The 19,145-nt window shown below is 43.1% G+C and overlaps 1 protein-coding gene across 1 annotated transcript; it reads right to left on the bottom strand.

Annotated features, from left to right (window-relative positions):
- Positions 1-942: 942 nt before the first annotated feature.
- On the bottom strand, positions 943-11,348 carry bdh1 (3-hydroxybutyrate dehydrogenase, type 1). The gene is made up of 5 exons (XM_064965134.1): positions 11,108-11,348; positions 10,595-10,705; positions 9,364-9,505; positions 5,718-5,870; positions 943-2,905 (listed from the first exon to the last, which is right to left on the bottom strand). The coding sequence occupies exons 1-5, from the start codon at positions 11,318-11,320 to the stop codon at positions 2,439-2,441; spliced, it is 1,086 nt and encodes a 361-aa protein (XP_064821206.1). The 5' UTR covers positions 11,321-11,348; the 3' UTR covers positions 943-2,438.
- Between the last annotated feature and the right edge of the window lie 7,797 nt (positions 11,349-19,145).

Below are 19,145 nucleotides of genomic sequence, written 5' to 3'. Positions count from 1 at the left end.
TAAATAAAGGTGAAATAAAAAATAAATAAACCTTCCAATATTTTATGGATTGAACTTGAATAAGGCAACTTTCAGGATGAAAAACACTATTTTGGATTCAATAATATATTTAATACGTAAAGGCTGATTCAGAATGATTCTCTTTCCTAACATCGGCCCCAAACAATCCACAAAAATGTACGAGTTGGTGCTGAAAGAGATAAATCGATTTAGATGCTTAATTTCATTTATCCATAATATTCTCAACCCATCTCACGATAGTCTGAGTCTGTAGACAAAATGAAAATGTAAAAAAGGTGCAGCATATTTAAAGGGATGGCTTTCGATAAATGGACTGAAAATAATCGGTTAGCCAGCAAGTGGGAGGTTTGTCAGTGATTGAATGATATTTATTCATTGAGGGAATGGTAGCCTGTAGAATGCAATACGTGCTTGGTAAGTCTGAATAGCAACTGAGAAGTGCGAAGGCCTTTCCTCAGACTGAATCGTCCCTTCGATACCAACCCAAGAAGACTCACAGCTGTAATCGCTGCCAAAATGTGATTGTAACATGTATTGTGTCAGAGGGTTGAAGACTTATCTCAATCAAGGTTTATATGGGCGAGTCTAATCCTGGTTGGTTGAAACCACATTCCAGCCATGGTCTACAAGTTACCACAGGCTAAATCTACGACGCTAAAATGTCTATTTACTCTTAAGCAATCCACTGTCTCATCAGCCCAACCAGACAACTTATAAACTTGATCTCCACTATAAAAAGCATCTAGACATTATCTCACATTTCTTTTAGATTAACAATTGGTTTTCAACAGTGGAGATTTGTAATAACCTTGTGTTTGCAAAAAAAATAAAAAATTGTTTTAAATACAATATTGAAATTGGATCTCCAGCTGTTAATGAACATGTCGGGACAAACAGGCAGCTTCTCTCAGACAGTCGAAATCATAACTCAGCATCATTTTTATGGATCTATACAAACAAAATGTCAACAGAAAAACAGTAACTGTAGCTCATTTGCTGTCATTCCAGTTTCAGTTTGGGGGGAGGGGGGGAAGAGAGAGAGAGAGAGAGAACCAGCCAGCATTCCATGCCAGGAGAAATCATTAGCTCATTGTTATGGAGGTATCCCAAAAGAGTCACTAGAAAACAGCTTAAACTCCAGCTACTGTGCTGTTATTCTGGCTACACTGTTTGACATGACGGTGTTAGCCAAATAGCAAGCAGGGGATAAGATCATTGCCAGCCATCATGGCAATGGAACATTTAGAACGAACGACTGGGTTGCGTCCCTAGACACAGAACAAAAGGACAACGACTGGGTCTCGTCCCTAGACACAGAACAAAAGAACAACGACTGGGTCTCGTCCATAGATGCAGAACAACAAGGACAACGACTGGGTCGCGTCCCTAGACACAGAACAAAAGGACAACGACTGGGTCGCGTCCCTAGACACAGAACAAAAGGACAACGACTGGGTCGCGTCCCTAGACACAGAACAAAAGGACAACGACTGGGTCGCGTCCCTAGACACAGAACAAAAGGACAACGACTGGGTCGCGTCCCTAGACACAGAACAAAAGGACAACGACTGGGTCGCGTCCCTAGACACAGAACAAAAGGACAACGACTGGGTCGCGTCCCTAGACACAGAACAAAAGGACAACGACTGGGTCTCGTCCATAGATACAGAACAACAAGGACAACGACTGGGTCGCGTCCCTAGACACAGAACAAAAGGACAACGACTGGGTCGCGTCCCTAGACACAGAACAAAAGGACAACGACTGGGTCGCGTCCCTAGACACAGAACAAAAGGACAACGACTGGGTCTCGTCCCTAGACACCGAACCGATAGAATGAACGACCAGCCGGCTTGGGTAGCAATCCTAGATTTGTGTCGGGACTATATCTCGTGGAAGGATGAAACTGTGTGAGTAAATTCATCAAAATATTGTTTATGAAAATATGTTAATAACCCGTATAAAAGCGCTAATGCCCTGGGAGCTGGTGTTTACCTCGGGCCTAACACCCGCGCCAATATAACCTCCAAACATCAGCTTCATCACTTGAATATTACAGCTTCATTTATTACTGAAGAAGAAGAAAAAATCCCATTTCCAAGGGGGTGAATAACATATATATTGTAGATAGGACAATTGAGCCATTTTGAACATTATGCACTATCACTGAGATTTCCAGTGTGAAGGAATCCTTAGCTACAGCAGTGGGCTCTGGACCTCATGATCCAAGGAGAACAGAAATGGTTAAATCAGTCAAGTCAGGAAATTCATTCAAATGAGATTAACATATTGAGAATCGATCGCTTGTAATTTTCCATAGGGAATTGCCCAGTTTTCGACTCTAAAGTGGAACGGAACCCTAATGCAATAGGATACAGTGTACGTATGGAGACGATCAGAGACGGGGATCCTCCAGGTCAGAAGTAGAGACGGTCGGAGATGGCGGCCGGTAGGTGTGCCATCACCTGCATTCTGATCCACCAGTGAGGCTCCATGGGGTTATAGCGCGTGAACGGGCGGCGTGACGTGATGGCGTCGGTGATGTCATCTAGGACGGGCTGGACATCTTTCTGTCCGCTGCTACAGTATGACCTCATCACAGCCATGTGTTTGTCGAAGTGGGCGTGGCCATAGTCCTCCTGGACACCAGGGGGCGCCTCGCGCCACAGTTTATCGGCCGTGGTCGCCACAATGTCCCGGGTCAGGATGCCCGTTGCCACAATGAAGTTCCCCGGCTCGATGACGGAGACCTTGACGCCCCAGGCCTTCATCTCGTAACGTAGACAGTCGGAGAACGCTTCCACGCCATACTTAGATACGCAGTATGGAGAACGCAGGGCATTGCCCATCCGCCCATACATACTGGCCAGGTTGACCACACGACCTGCAACACAGTGGCATTAGGTTATTACGTTGATCAATATCTATTTAACAACACAGTGGCATTAGGTTATTACATAGATCAATATATATTTAACAACACAGTGGCATTAGGTTATTACATAGATCAATATCTATTTAACAACAGTGGCATTAGATCAATACATATTTAACAATACAGTGGCATTAGGTTATTACATAGATCAATACCTATTTAACACAGTGATTTAGAACACATTAAAAAAGGTAGATTCATCAATGCACAAAGTAAACAGCAATCGATTTCTGAAACAACGAAGAGCGTTGAAACACGGAAAAGTATTGCATCACTCTCATATGAATATCTGAGGTGCTGCTGGTGACAACAACATAACGCCGAGTCTACCTTTTCACTTTTTATGTCAAGAAGAAAAGCAGTATGAACCCAAGCTCTGAGCCTGTTAGTGAATGCTCCAGTGACATGCCTCTACAGTCCAACTTGCCTCTTAAAAACATTCTTCAGGAGCTTTACAGAACAGCGACTGATTGACCAAAGTGCCAGTCAGGTAGTCACTCATTTTCTACCAGCTCGATGCAGTACATTACATTCCACACAAACAACATTTTGCCTAAACAGAGCCCCCGTACCACCGCGGCCCAAACAGAGCCCCCGCACCACCACCACCTAAACAGAGCCCCTGTACCACCACCACCACCTAAACAGAGCCCCCGTACCACCACCACCTAAACAGAGCCCCCGTACCAACACCACCTAAACAGAGCCCCCGCACCACCACCACCTAAACAGAGCCCCCGTACCACCACCACCTAAACAGAGCCCCCGCACCACCACCACCTAAACATAGCCCCCGTACCACCACCACCACCTAAACAGAGCTCCCATACCACCACCACCACCACCACCTAAACAGAGCTCCCATACCACCACCACTGCCTAAACAGAGCCCCCGTACCACCACCACCACCTAAACAGAGCCCCGTACCACCACCTAAACAGAGCCTCCGTACCACCACCACCACCTAAACAGAGCCCCCGTACCACCACCACCTAAACAGAGCCCCCCCGTACCACCACCACCACCTAAACAGAGCCTCCGTACCACCACCACCACCTAAACAGAGCCCCCGTACCACCACCTAAACAGAGCCCCCGTACCACCACCACTTAAACAGAGCCCCCCCGTACCACCATCACCACCTAAACAGAGCTCCGTACCACCACCACCACCTAAACAGAGCCCCGTACCACCACCACCACCTAAACAGAGCCCCGTACCACCACCACCACCTAAACAGAGCCCCGTACCACCACCACCACCTAAACAGAGCTCCGTACCACCACCACCACCTAAACAGAGCCCCGTACCACCACCACCACCTAAACAGAGCCCCCGTACCACCACCAGCACCTAAACAGAGCCCCGTACCACCACCACCTAAACAGAGCTCCGTACCACCACCACCACCTAAACAGAGCCCCGTACCACCACCACCTAAACAGAGCTCCGTACCACCACCACCACCTAAACAGAGCCCCCGTACCACCACCACCACCTAAACAGAGCTCCGTACCACCACCACCACCTAAACAGAGCCCCGTACCACCACCACCTAAACAGAGCTCCGTACCACCACCACCACCACCTAAACATTGGATTTTTTTATTTTATTATTATTATTTTTTTATATATATATTTTAGAATAAGGCTGTAACATTGTATGTGAGTGTACGTAGAGTCAGTATAAATGTGCATGTTATGTGTGTGTTAGAGAAAATACAAGGGTCAACTCAGTCTGTGTTACCATTCTGTTAGCTATTTAGCAGTCTAGATGCTGTTCAGGAGTCTGTTGGGTGTTAGACCATGGTTTGGGTGGCTGGGCATCCTTTTACACCGCCTGATTAGAGGTCCTGGATGGCCCCAGTGATGTACTGGGCTGTCTGCACCACTCTCCATGCGATCGAGGGCGGTGCTGTTGCCACACCAGGCGGTGATGCAACCAGTCAATATGCTTTCGATGGTGCAGCTGTACAACTTTCAGAATCTGAGGGAGAATAGGTGATATTGGGCCTTTTTCACGACTGTGTGGACCATTTTAAGTTCTTAGTGATTTGGACAGGAACTTGATGCTCTCGACCCGCTCCACTGTAGTCCATGTGGAAGGGGGCGTGCTCGCCCGCTCGTTTCCTATAGTCCACACTCATCTCGTTTGTCTTACTGATGTCGAGGAAGAGGTTGTTGCTCTGGCACCACACTGCCCTCCTCCCTGTAGGCTGTCTCATCGTCGCCGGTGATCAGGCAAACTTGATGATGGTGTTGGAAATGTGTTTGGCCACACAACCGTGGGTGAACAGGGAGTACAGGAGGGGACTAAGCACGCACCCCTGAGTGGCCCCCGTGTTGAGGGTCAGTGTGGTGGAGGTGTTGTTACCTACCCTCACCACCTAGGGGTGGCCCATCAGGAAGTCCAGGATCCAGTTGCAGAGGAAGGTCTTCAGTCCCCTGGTCTTAAGCTTGGTGACAAGCATGGAGGGGGCAATGGGTGTTTAACACTGAGCTGTAGTCAATGAACAGCATTCTCACATAGGTATTCCTCTTATCTAGATGGGTGAGCACAGTGTGGAGTGCAATAGAGATCGTCTCATCTATGGATCGGGTGGGGTGGTGTGAAAATTGGAGTGTGTCTAGGATGTATGGGATGGTGGAGTTAATGTGAGCCATGACCAGCCTATTAAAGCACTTCATGATTACAGATGTGACTGCTACAGGGCGGTAGTTATTTAGTACTTGTGTCTGAAGCAGTTGCGTGTGGCTGACCTTTGGCCCTACGGATGAGGGGCAGGAGGGCCTTGGTGACCCTGATAACCCCCCACAGGTTGACCTCTGACACCTGCCGGTACGTCTCCATGGTCGTAAACTCCACCTCTCCAAACGTAGACACACCTGCGTTGTTCAGCACCGCCCACAGACCTGATCAGGGGAATGGAGAAGTTTATGACTTGGTCTCCTTCAGTGTCTCCATTGACACATTTTCTTCTTGATTTAACATAGTCACTGCCTGAATTCAGCATTTACACACAATACCCCATAACGACAAAGTGAAAACATGTTTAGAAATGTATGCAAATTTACTGAAAATCAAATACAGAAAATCAAATTTACATTCAGTACCAGTCAAAAGTTTGGACACACCTACTCATACCAGGGTTTTTATTTTTTTACTATGTCATTCATTGTAGAATAATAGTGAAGATATTAAACTATGGAATCATGTAGTAACCAACAACAACAAAAAGTTAAACAAATCAAAATATATTTTAGATTCTTCAAAGTAGCCACCCTTTGACAGCTTTGCACACTCTTGGCATTCTCTCAAGCATCTTCATGAGGAATGCTTTTCCAACAGTCTTGAAGGAGTTCCCACATATGCTGAGTACTTGTTGGCTACTTTTCCTTCACTCTGCGGTCCAACTCATCCCAAACCATCTCAATTGGGTTGAGGTCAGGTGATTGTGGAGGCCAGGTAATTTGATTGTGGAGGCCAGGTCATCTGATGCAGCACTCAATCACTCTCCTTGGTCAAATAGTCCTTAGCCCTTTGTTGAAAAACGAATAGTGCCACTAAGCACAAACCAGATGGGATGGTGTATCACTGCAGCCATGCTGGTTAAGTGGGCCTTGAATTCTCAATAAATCAGTCAGTGTCACCAGAAAAGCACCATCACACCTCCTCCTCCATGCTTCACGGTGGGAACCACACATGCGTAGCTCATCCGTTCACCTACTCAGTTGGAAATACGGCAGTTGGAACCAAAAATCTCACGTTTGGACTCATCAGACCAAAGCATAGATTTCCATCGGTCTAAAGTCCATTGCTCGTATTTCTTGGCCCAAGCAAGTTTCTCCTTATTGATGTCCTTTAGTAGTGGTTTCTTTGCAGCAATTCGACCATGAAGGTCTGATTCACACAGTCTCCTCTGAACAGTTGATGTTGAGATGTGTCTGTTACTTGAACTCTGTGAAGCATTTATTTGGGCTGCAATCTGAGGTGCAGTTAACTCTAATGAACCTTCAGCAGAGGTAATTGGGTCTTCCTGTCCTGTGGTGGTCCTCAAGAGAGCCAGTTTCATCATAGCGCTTGATGGTTTTTGCGACAGCACTTGAGGAAACCTTCAAAATTCTTGAAATATTCCATATTGACTGACCTTCATGTCGTAAAGTAATGGACTGTCATTTGTTTATTTGAGCTGTTCTTGCCATAATATGGACTTGGCCCTATTTGGTAAAAGACAATCTTCTGTATACCAACCCAACCTTGTCACAACAACTGATTGGCTCAAACGCATTAAGGAAAGAAATTAACTTTTAATAAGGCACACCTGTTAATTGAAATGCATTCCAGTTGACTACCTCATGAGCTGGTTGAGAGAATGCCAAGAGTGTGCAAAGCTGTCAAAGGCAAAGTATGGCTACTTTGAAAAATCTCAAATATATTTTGAAGTGTTTAACACTTTTTTGGTTACTACATCAAAATGTCACATGCGTCGAATACCACATGTGTAGACTTTACCATGAACTGCTTACTTACAAGCCCTTAACCAACAGTGCAGTTCAAGAAGCATTAAGAAAATATTTACCAAATAAACTAAAGTAAAAAATAAAACAGAGGCTATATACAGGGGGTACCGGTACCGAGTCATTGTGCGGGGTAATTGTAGTAGTAGTTGAGGTAATTTTTAGGATGCCTGTCAGGATGATCTCGATGGTGCAGCTGTAGAACGTTTTGAGGATCTGGGGACCCAAATCGTCTCCTGAAGGGGAATGATTCCATAGTTGATGTCTTCACTATTATTCTACAATGTAGAAAATAGTCAAAATAAAGAAAAACCCTTGAATGAGTAGGTGTGTCCAGACTTTTGACTGGTACTGTAAGTATTCACACCCCCTTGCTATGACAAATTGAGCCCAGGTGAATCCTGTTTCCATTGTTCATCCTTGAGATGTCACTATAACTTGGAGTCCACCTGAGGTAAATTCAATAGACTGGATGTGATTTTGGAGAAAAAAAACACACCTGTCTAAATAAGGTCCGACAGTTGACAGTGCATGTCAGCGCAGGAACTATACCATGAAGTTCAAGGAACTGTCCATAGATCTCTGAGACAGGGTTGTGATGAAGCATATATCTGGGGTGTAAAACCATTTCTGGTGTTGAAAGTTTCCAAGAGCACAGTGGTCTCCATCATTGGAAATAATATAGAACTACGCAGACTCAGCCGAGAGCTGAGGATCTACGCTCTGGGGATGCTGGCCGTCTGACCAAACTGAGCGAGAAGGACATTGGTCAAGGAGGGGACCAAGAACCCAATGACCACTAAGTTCTTCGGTTGAGATGGGAGAACCTGCCAGAAGGACAACAGTCTCTACAGCACTTCACCTATCTGGGCTTTATGGGAGGGTGGCCAGACGAAAGCCGTGACAGAGTTCCTTGGCTGAGATGGGAGAAGCTGCCAGAAGGACAACAGTCTCTACAGCACTTCACCAATCTGGGCTTTATGGGAGGGTGGCCAGACGAAAGCCGTGACAGAGTTCCTTGGTTGAGATGGGAGAAGCTGCCAGAAGGACAACAGTCTCTACAGCACTGCACCTATCTGGACAGAAGCTACTCCTGAGAAAAAAGGAACATGACATGGAGCTAAAATGTGAAAGACAGGGCATAAGGCAAAGGATTGTGGTTTGAGACAAAAAATGTAACATTGGCCTGAATAGAAAACACTATGTCTGAAAACCAGGCCCAGCTCTCCAGTCTAACGCCATCTGTACCATGAAGCATGCTGGTGGCAGCATAACGCTCTGGGGATGCTTTTCAGCGGAAGGGACTGGTAAGGATAGAGGGAACAATGAATGGAGCCAACCTTGATGAGAACCTGCTTCAGAGTGCAAATGACCTTAGACTGGTTTACGTTCCAACATACAATCAAAGCAACTCTGGAATGGCTTTAGAACAAGAATGTGAAAGTCCTTTAGTGGCCCAGACATGAATCCCATTGAAATATCTGTAGAACGACTTGAAGATCGCTGTTTACAGTCACTCACCATCTAACTTAATAGAGCTTAAGTAAAGGAAGAATGGGACCAAAATAAATTAGATATTTCTTTATTTTCAATCTGCAAAAATGTCTTAAAAACATGTTTCCACTTTGTCATTATGGGGTATCGTGTGTAGATGTGTGAGATTTTTTATTTTGAATTCAGGCTGTAACAAAATATTGAATATGTAAAGGGGTATGACTACTTTCTGAATGCACTGCATCTGCTTTCACTGTCATGCAGATAATCATTCACTATACCCAATAATTCAGATCAAAAATCAGCATATTTATTCTAGATAATGTACAAAGAGTTCTGCATGATGCCGTATATGGTATGATGTCTGGCAGAGAGACAGACTGGTGTTCTGTACCTCTCTGTGAGTCTTCCAGGTGTGTGTTGACGTAGTCCACAGCTCTGTTCACCTGCTCCTCACTGCAGACATCCAGCTGAACCACCTTCATCCGATCTGACTGCATCTCCTCCAGCTCCTTGGACCCCTCCCCACCCTTATCCTGGAAAGGAAAGGCATCACATCAGAAGAACTCAAACACTGTCTGACGATAGTCAATGGCTCTCTGGATATTTCAACAATCAGCACAAACTCAGACTACTGCGCCAGCCTGTTATTTCACAGACAGAAATCCTACTTTCCATTTCCTTAGCATCTTCTGCATTACCTTGAACAGCCAGTTTACCTGGATATAAACTAATAGCATTACCTTGAACAGCCAGTTTACCTGGATATAAACTAATAACATTACCTTGAACAGCCAGTTTACCTGGATATAAACATCAACTTGAACAGCCAGTTTACCTGGATATAAACATTACCTTGAACAGACAGTTTACCTGGATATAAACATTACCTTGAACAGACAGTTTACCTGGATATAAACATTACCTTGAACAGCCAGTTTACCTGGACATAAACATTACCTTGAACAGCCAGTTTACCTGGATATAAACATTACCTTGAACAGCCAGTTTACCTGGACATAAACATTACATTGAACAGCCAGTTTACCTGGACATAAACATTACCTTGAACAGCCAGTTTACCTGGATATACACATTACCTTGAACAGCCAGTTTACCTGGACATAAACATTACCTTGAACAGCCAGTTTACCTGGACATAAACATTACCTTGAACAGCCAGTTTACCTGGATATAAACATTACCTTGAACAGCCAGTTTACCTGGACATAAACATTACCTTGAACAGCCAGTTTACCTGGATATACACATTACCTTGAACACACAGTTTACCTGGACATAAACATTACCTTGAACAGCCAGTTTACCTGGACATAAACATTACCTTGAACAGCCAGTTTACCTGGATATAAACATTACCTTGAACAGCCAGTTTACCTGGATATACACATTACCTTGAACACACAGTTTACCTGGATATAAACATTACCTTGAACAGCCAGTTTACCTGGACATAAACATTACCTTGAACAGCCAGTTTACCTGGATATAAACATTACCTTGAACAGCCAGTTTACCTGGACATAAACATTACCTTGAACACACAGTTTACCTGGATATAAACATTACCTTGAACAGCCAGTTTACCTGGATATAAACATTACCTTGAACAGACATCCAGCGAAGACAGTGAAGCCCAGTTTGTGGAGGTGCTTAGCCGTGGCATGACCAAAACCACTGTCACAGCCTGTGATGAATACTGCCTTTCCCTGTACCTGCAACATGGACAAACTAATATTACCCAACAAAGTGTCATTTTAAAGGGTTTGAATAGATGGAATTGACCCATTTAATTTCAAACTATTGTGGGATACTTGTTTTTTTATTTTACTAGGCAAGTCAGTTAAGAACAAATTCTTATTTTCAATGACGGCCTATGAACAGCGGGTTAGGGGCAGAACGACAGATTTGTACCTTGTCAGCTCGGGGATTCGAACTTGCAACCTTTCGCTTACTAGTCCAACGCTCTAACCACTAGGCTACTCTGCCGCCCCAATGTCTTGTCTGCTTTGTTCAACTTTAAATCAGTATAGCGTAGATACATTGTGGAATAAACTATAAAAGCATTAGATTTTCAGTGGTATACAGTACAGGTGAGATATTTTAGGATTCTGTACCTCTATCTTTCCTCTGGGTATCCGTGGTGTCGCGACATAGAGTACAAAAATGAAATACACCCCGACTATGCACTCTGACACACTGGTCTCAGGAAAACCACAGCATTTAGCGACAGCATTCAGCAACGCTGGGAGTCCGAACCCCAGAACTACAGTCAAAAGAACCGAAAACGACACGAGTAGAGCACCTCGAACGAAAGGAAGCGAAGCCATTTCGTTATTAACTTCTGTGCTGTTAACTTCTTCTTCGGCGTTTAACGGCGGTTGGCATCCAATGTGTTGCATTACCGCCCCCAACTGGACTATAATATAAATCCATTATACTGTGATACAAAATGGGAAAAATATAAAATAAACACCATTTCAACTAACTCTACACTAATTTAAAACTCACAAATCTTTGTTTCTGGCCATGTTGAGCCTGTAATCAAAAAACAGAAATGCTGATGCTCCAGATACTCAACTAGTCTAAAGAAGGCCAGTTTTATTGCTTCTTTAATCAGAACAGTTTTAAGCTGTGCTAACATAGTTGTAAAAGGGTTTTCTAATGATCAATTAGCCGTTTAAAATGATAAACTTGGATTAGCTAACACAACGTGCCATTGGAACACATTGCTGAAAATGGGCCTCTGTACGCCTGTGTATATATTCCATAAAACTATCAGCTACAACATATTCTGATTTTACTAGGCAAGTCAGTTAAGAACAAATTCTTATTTACAATGATTGCCGAGGTGGGTTAACTGCCTGTTCAGGAGCAGAACTACAGATTTTTACCTTGTCGTCTTGGGGATTTGATCTTGCAAACTTTCGGTTACTAGTCCAACGCTCTAACCACTAGGCTACTCTGCCGCCCCCCTGATCAATTTGATGTTATTTTAAATGGACAAAAAAAGTGCTTTTCTTTCAAAAACAAGGACATTTCTAAGTGTCCCCAAACTTTTGAACGGTAGTGTTTTTCCAGCAGCAGACAATGATCGATAATGTCGCAATGAACAATGAACAATCCTGCTCTGTTTTAATCATCATCATCATTTCATCATTTATCTCAGCCAATCAGTCATGTGTGTAAGTGTCCTTCCCTATAAGGGTGTTGAATGTTGATCAATTTGTTTACTGTATAATAACAGTGTATCTGGTCAAATACTAAGGGTTGTTAACAAGTTGATTGGTCGGCTATTTGAGCCAGTAAAGGGGGGGCTTTGCTATTCTTAGGTAGGGGAATGACTTCAGCTTCCCTCCAGGCCTGAGGGGGCACTCTTTCTAGTAGGTTTGGATTGAACATATGGCGAATAGGAGATGCATTATCGTCCTCTATTATCCTCAGTAATTCTCCATCCAGGTTGTCAGACCCCGGTGGCTTGTCATTGTTGATAGACAATGTTTTCACGTCTTCAACACACTTTACAGATATCAAAAGTACAACGCTTGTCTTTCATAATTTGGTCAGATATTCCTGGATGTGTTGTGTCAGCGTTTGTTGCTGGCATGTCATCCCTAAGTTTGTTTATCTTGCCAATGAAAAAGTTATTAAAGTAGTTTGCAATATCAGTGGGCTTTGTGATGAATAAGCCATCTGATTCAATGAATGAATTTGATTTCAAATTTAATTTAAGGTGCTACAAAGCTTTTTACTATCATTCTTTATATCGTTTATTTTTGTTTCAGTGTCGTTTCTTCTTTAGTTTAGTCAGGCGATTTCTTAATTTGCAGTACGTTGGGCAGCCAGACTTATTGCCTCATTCATATGTTGAATGAGGCAAAAGGTTTGGCATACAATTTTTCAAATCCTCATCAATCCAAGGGGATTTAACAGTTTTTACAGTCATTTTCTTAATGGGTGCATGCTTATTAGTAACTGAGATAAGCATCAAGAGCAGCGTCTGTTTGCTACTCATTACACACCACAGATCGTTAACATATTGTATATAGACTTGTTTATACTGTATTATTGACTGTATGTCTGTTTTACTCCATGTGTAATTCTGTGTCGTTGTATGTGTAGAACTGCTTTGGTTTATCTTGGCCAGGTCGCAATTGTAAATGAGAACTTGTTTTCAACTTGCCTAGCTGGTTAAATAAAGGTGAAATAAAAAATAAAAATAAAATATGAATCACTACGAAACTTATTGTATGACCTCTTATACACTATATCAGGCCCAGCCTTGGAACTTTGGTTTTCCTAGATATGGCTACTATATTGTGATTACTAAGCCCTATGGATTTGGATACTGCTTGAAAGAACATTTCTGCAGCATTAGTAAAGATGATTTCATTTCTGTGCTGTTTGTAACTAACCTGGTAGGTTGACTGATAACCAGTGCCTGCAACCTGGTTAAAGGTTGTATCAGGGCACAAGGCGAGACCTAGATGCAGACATAGGAGGCAGATGGTAGGTCTATGCTGTCTCTAGTAGGTCTATACTGTCTCTAGTACGTCTATACTGTCTCTAGTAGGTCTCAACTATCTCTAGTGGGTATATACTGTCTCTAGTAGGTCTATACTGTCTCTAGTAGGTCTCAACTATCTCTAGTAGGTATATACTGTCTCTAGTAGGTCTATACTGTCTCTAGTACGTCTATACTGTCTCTAGTAGGTCTATACTGTCTCTAGTAGGTCTATACCGTCTCCAGTAGGTCTATACCGTCTCCAGTAGGTCTATACCGTCTCCAGTAGGTCTATACCGTCTCTAGTAGGTCTATACTGTCTCTAGTAGGTCTATACTGTCTCTAGTAGGTCTATACTGTCTCTAGTAGGTCTATACTGTCTCTAGTACGTCTATACTGTCTCTAGTAGGTATATACTGTCTCTAGTAGGTATATACTGTCTCTAGTAGGTATATACTGTCTCTAGTAGGTCTATACTGTCTCTAGTACGTCTATACTGTCTCTAGTAGGTCTATACTGTCTCTAGTAGGTCTATACTGTCTCTAGTAGGTCTATACTGTCTCTAGTAGGTCTATACCGTCTCTAGTAGGTCTATACCATCTCCAGTAGGTCTATACTCTCTCTAGTAGGTCTCAACTATCTCTAGTAGGTATATACTGTCTCTAGTAGGTCTATACTGCCTCTAGTACGTCTATACTGTCTCTAGTAGGTCTATACTGTCTCTAGCAGGTCTCAACTATCTCTAGTGGGTATATACTGTCTCTAGTAGGTCTATACTGTCTCTAGTAGGTCTATACTGTCTCTAGTAGGTCCATACTGTCTCTAGTAGGTCCATACTGTCTCTAGTAGGTCCATACTGTCTCTAGTAGGTCTATACTGTCTCTAGTAGGTCTATACTGTCTCTAGTAGGTCTATACTGTCTCTAGTAGGTCTATACTGTCTCTAGTAAATATATACTGTCTCTCTGGTAGGTCTCAACTGTCTCTAGTAGGTCTATACTGTCTCTAGTAGGTCTATACTCTCTAATATGTCTGTAAGGTCTCTTCAGTAGGTCTATGCTGTCTCTCTTGTAGGTCTATGCTGTCTCGAGTAAGTCAATACTGCCTTTAGTAAGTCTATACTGTCTCTGGTAGGTCTACAGTGACTCTCTAATATGTCTGTACAGTCTCTCTAGTAGGTCTATATTGTCTCTAGTAGGTTTATGCTGTCTCTCTGGTAGGTCTCAACTGTTTCTAGTTGGTATATACTGTCTCTAGTAAATATATACTGTCTCTAGTAGGTTTATGCTGTCTCTAGTAAATATATACTGTCTCTAGTAGGTTTATGCTGTCTCTCTGGTAGGTCTCAACTGTTTCTAGTTGGTATATACTGTCTCTAGTAGGTCTATACTGTCTAGTAGGTCTATACTGTCTCTAGTAGGTCTACACTGTCTCTAGTAGGTCTACACTGTCTCTAGAAGGTCTATACTGTCTCTAGAAGGTCTATACTGTCTCTAGTAGGTCTATACGGTCTCTAGTAGGTTTATACTGTCTCAACTACGTCTAACAACATGGTAGCAGCATAAAACATGGAATAAACATTAATGGGCACAGACAACAGCACAAAGGGCATGTAAGTAGAGACAACAATACATCATGCAAAACAGCCACAACTGCCAGTAAGAGTGTCCATGATTGAATCTTTCAATGAAGAGATTGTGATAAAACTGTCCAGTTTGAGTGTTTGTTGCAGCCTGTTCCAGTCGCTAGCTGCAGCGAACTGAAAAGACGAGCGACCCAGGGATGTGTGTGCTTTGGGGACCTTTAACAGAATGTGACTGGCAGAACCGATGTTGTATGTGGAGGATGAGGGCTGGAGTAGATATCTCAGACAGGGGGGAGTGAGGCCTAAGAGGGTTTTATAAATAAGCATTAACCAGTGGGTCTTGCGACGGGTATACAGAGATGACCAGTTTACAGAGGAGTATAGAGTGCAGTGATGTGTCCTGTAAGGAGCATTGGTGGCAAATCTGGTGGCCGAACGGTAAAGAACATCTAGCCGCTCGAGAGCACCCTTACCTGCTGATCTATAAATTATGTCTCCGAAATCTATCATGGATAGGATGGTCATCTGAATCAAGGTTCGGTTGGCAGTTCTGGTGAAAGAGGAGCGATTACGATATAGGAAACCAAGTCTAGATTTAACTTCAGCCTGCAGATTTGATATGTGCTGAGAGAAGGACAGTGTACAGTCTAGCCATACTCCCAAGTACTTGTATGAGGTGACTACGTCAAGCTCTAAACCCTCAGAGCTAGTAATCACACCTGTGGGGAGAGGGGCATTCTTCTTACCAAACCACATGACCTTTGGTTTAGGAGGTTTTCTGAACAAGGTTAAGGGTTGTCATGACGTTGACTTGTGGGTGAGGTTTATGATCTCCCCCCATAAATACCTTTCTTCCTTTCCTCTCTATTGACTCTACAGAAGGATTATTGAAAAGCCTTTGTTTAACATATAGAATCCTGGAACATCAAAAGGTGAGGTGAAAGTAACCATATTTCGGTAATCCAACCAGTTGAAAATATGCGTTGGTACTTAAAGAATATGACGACAGATCAGTTGTCATCTGAGACATTAATACTAATGGATGACATAAACTATATATTGGAAAGTCTACACATTATAGTTATCAGATTCACATGGGTTAGGGTTGTGCAATGTATAGAACGGTGTGTCATAGAGTAAACTATGCTCAACTCAGTGGCCCTGCCCATGTGAATAGACATTGGTTATAAACTATGAAACACACCCTTCTCTCCCCTCCTATATAAAGCCCTTGACGAAAATGTAACTTTCTGTTGCGAGGACATTAGGGCGACAGTCCTACGTTAAAAGGGCTCAGATAATAAGCTGTTCCAAGGACGTGTGGTCTTGAGGTCCCCACGTTGAAAGGACAAAGACCACCTACAGAACAAAGCCAACCTTAGAGAACCTAACGAAATTGGCATCGAATTTCAATGTGAAGGCCACGACCTACACACCGGAAGGATGAATTTTGATTATACCAGCCAGAATATAGCATGAGCTTAAAGTATGGCAACTTGGTATGAACTTTGAACTCTTATTCACTCCAAAAGTGATACAGTATCCATTCTACCACTCTCCAGGTCACCACTAGACATTCCTCAGTGGACTAGTGATCCATAAAGGACAAACCGGCCTTCCATGGACGACCAATCTATCGAAGCGCAGCAGAGTAAATATTTATTGCATTTTCCTTTTTCAAATGGGCGGTAATTTAGAATGCATAAGATTCTGTATTTATTTAGCATAGATTCTCCTTATGTTACTCAGTCTTCCCGCTCTTTTACTCAAACCTAACCCCCTCTTTTTGTGTAACCAGCCATCGTAGCTGTTCCGTCCACCAGGGACGTTTTCTTTATGACACATTTATGACATTTGTAATCCATGTATGATTCATTCTGTGTATATGTAATTCTGTGTGAGGTAGTTAGGTATTTAGTAAATAAATAATTCATCCAAATTTTGTATTGCTGATTCAACTTGTTAGCCAGGGTTCGTGAAGGTGAGGATTAAATATTGACTGCTACTGATGTAAAAGATGACAAGGTCTTTATTAAGAGATAATTTGGAAGATAACAGCTCTATAAACATTTTGTGGTGCCCCGACTTTCTAGTTAATTACATTAACCTGATTAGCTTAATCAGGTAATATTAGAGAAATTATTTTATAGAATAGCATGTCATATCACTTAATCCGGCATAGCCAAAGACACGACAGGGTAGAGAAAGCTTGTTGGACACTAAGAAAGCTTTTGTAGATTATTTTACACAAAATCCAGGGAGTATAAAACTGTATCCTCTGCATATAAATGGATTAGAGAGCTTCCTACCGGCTGAGCTATGTTGTTGATGTAAATTGAGAAGAGCGTGGGGCCTAGGATTGAGCCTTGGGGTACTCGCTTGGTGACAGGCAGTGGCTGAGACAGCAGATTTTCTGACTTTATAGTATTCTCTCTGGTATGCAATCTGGTTTCTGCTCAGGTTATGGATGTGTCACTGCAACCTTAAAGGTCCTCAATGATGTCATCATTGCCCTTGATTCTAAGCAGTGTTGTGCTACTATTTTTAATGACTTGGCCAAAGCTGTTGATACAGTAGACCATTCCATTCTTGTGGGCCGGCTAAGGAGTATTGGTGTCTCTGAGGGGTCTTTGGCCTGGTTTGTGAACTACCTCTCTCAAAGAGTGCAGTGTATAGTCAGGAAGAAAGCCAGTCAGTTGATTATTGACAAGTTTTTCCAACACTTTTGATAAACAGGGCAAAACAGAAGTAGGCCTATAACAATTAGGATCTGCTTGACCTCCCCTTTAAATAAAAGATGAACCATGGCTGCCTTCCAAGCAATGGGAATCTCCCCAGAGAGGAGAGACTGGTTAAAAAGGTGAGAGATAGGGCTTGGTGATGATAGGGGCAGCAACCTTAAAGAAGAAAGGGTCTAAACCATCTGACCCAGATGTTTTTAAGCAGTCAGTTTCAGGAGCTCCTTTTGCACCTCGGACTCAGTGACTGCCTGCAGGGAGAAACTTTGTAGCGGGACAGGGGAAAAAAGAGGGAAGAGCATTGGGACTAGTTGCATTAGAAGGGGTGGGAGATGAGGAAATGTTGGACGGACAAGGAGGCATGGCTGAGTCAAATAGGAATCCTAACTCAATGAAGTGGTGATTAAAAAGCTCAGCCATGTGCTCATTGTCATTAACAACCACATCATCAACTTTAAGGGACAAGGGCAGCTGTGAGGAGGGTTTATTTTCCAGGTCTTTAACCGGTTTCCAGGACTTCTTGGGGTTAGACCCACAGACCGAGAACTGTTCCTTAAACTAACTTTGGCTTTCCGGATAGCCTGAGTGCACTTATTTCTCATTTGCCTAAACGAGAGCCAGTCAGCCTGAGTATTCATGTACCGAGCCTTTCGCCAAATGGGTTTCTTGAGGTGGAGTAACTCTGCAAGATCACGGTCAAACCAGGGGCTGAACCTGTTTTTAATTCTCAGAAGGTCCAAGTGTCTTCGACAGAGGGGATCGAGCTGATTCTATACCAATTTACAGAGGCCAGTTCATGAAGAGGCCAGTCCATGTTTGTCTAACTCTAAACATGCTGAACAATGTGGGAGCTCATCTGCTCATGACCTTTCTCTGTGCTATACTGTCTCTAGGTCTATGAATGGCCAATAAGCCTTCACATGGGAATCCAATGGCTCAATAGTAATGAGGTACTTGTATCCTGATTTCTAACACGGATCTAACAGAGCAGAGATATGGGATGTAATTGTGACAACGTAATGTATTCATGTCCGGTACCATTGAACCTTCCTGAATGAACCCGAGCACGTTATTGTGCCAAATAAAAGACCAAGCACAACAACTTATTCTACCAGTAGTTGATTTAGCACATGACAGGGGCTGTGGTACAGGAACCATTTGGGTCAAGTTAGTGACCTAAAAGAAGCTGAACAAAAGGAGACCAACATGTTCCGGGGGTGTGTGTCAATACCAAGAGTACAGATATGATCAAACACAAGCCCAAGAATGGAGCCTTCAGCTCAAAGAGGGATTGTAACAGGTTCTCAAATCCAGCTTTGAGGGCTTAGG

This window comes from Oncorhynchus masou, unplaced genomic scaffold (assembly GCF_036934945.1).
Source record: "Oncorhynchus masou masou isolate Uvic2021 unplaced genomic scaffold, UVic_Omas_1.1 unplaced_scaffold_1804, whole genome shotgun sequence".
Taxonomy (NCBI): Eukaryota; Metazoa; Chordata; class Actinopteri; order Salmoniformes; family Salmonidae; genus Oncorhynchus; species Oncorhynchus masou.
The sequence above is the reverse complement of the archived record's forward strand: the minus strand, read 5'-3'. Positions and strand labels throughout refer to the sequence as shown.

Bases quoted from the DNA above. Each gene is read 5' to 3' on its own strand.
- bdh1 (XM_064965134.1), bottom strand. From the start codon at position 11,320: ATGGCTTCGCTTCCTTTCGTTCGAGGTGCTCTACTCGTGTCGTTTTCG. The intron at 10,706-11,107 runs GTACAGAATCCT...TCCATGTTGCAG, and splicing joins TACCCAGAGGAAAGATAGAG to GTACAGGGAAAGGCAGTATT. The intron at 9,506-10,594 runs GTAATGTTTATA...TTTCCTTTCCAG, and splicing joins TCGCTGGATGTCTGTTCAAG to GATAAGGGTGGGGAGGGGTC.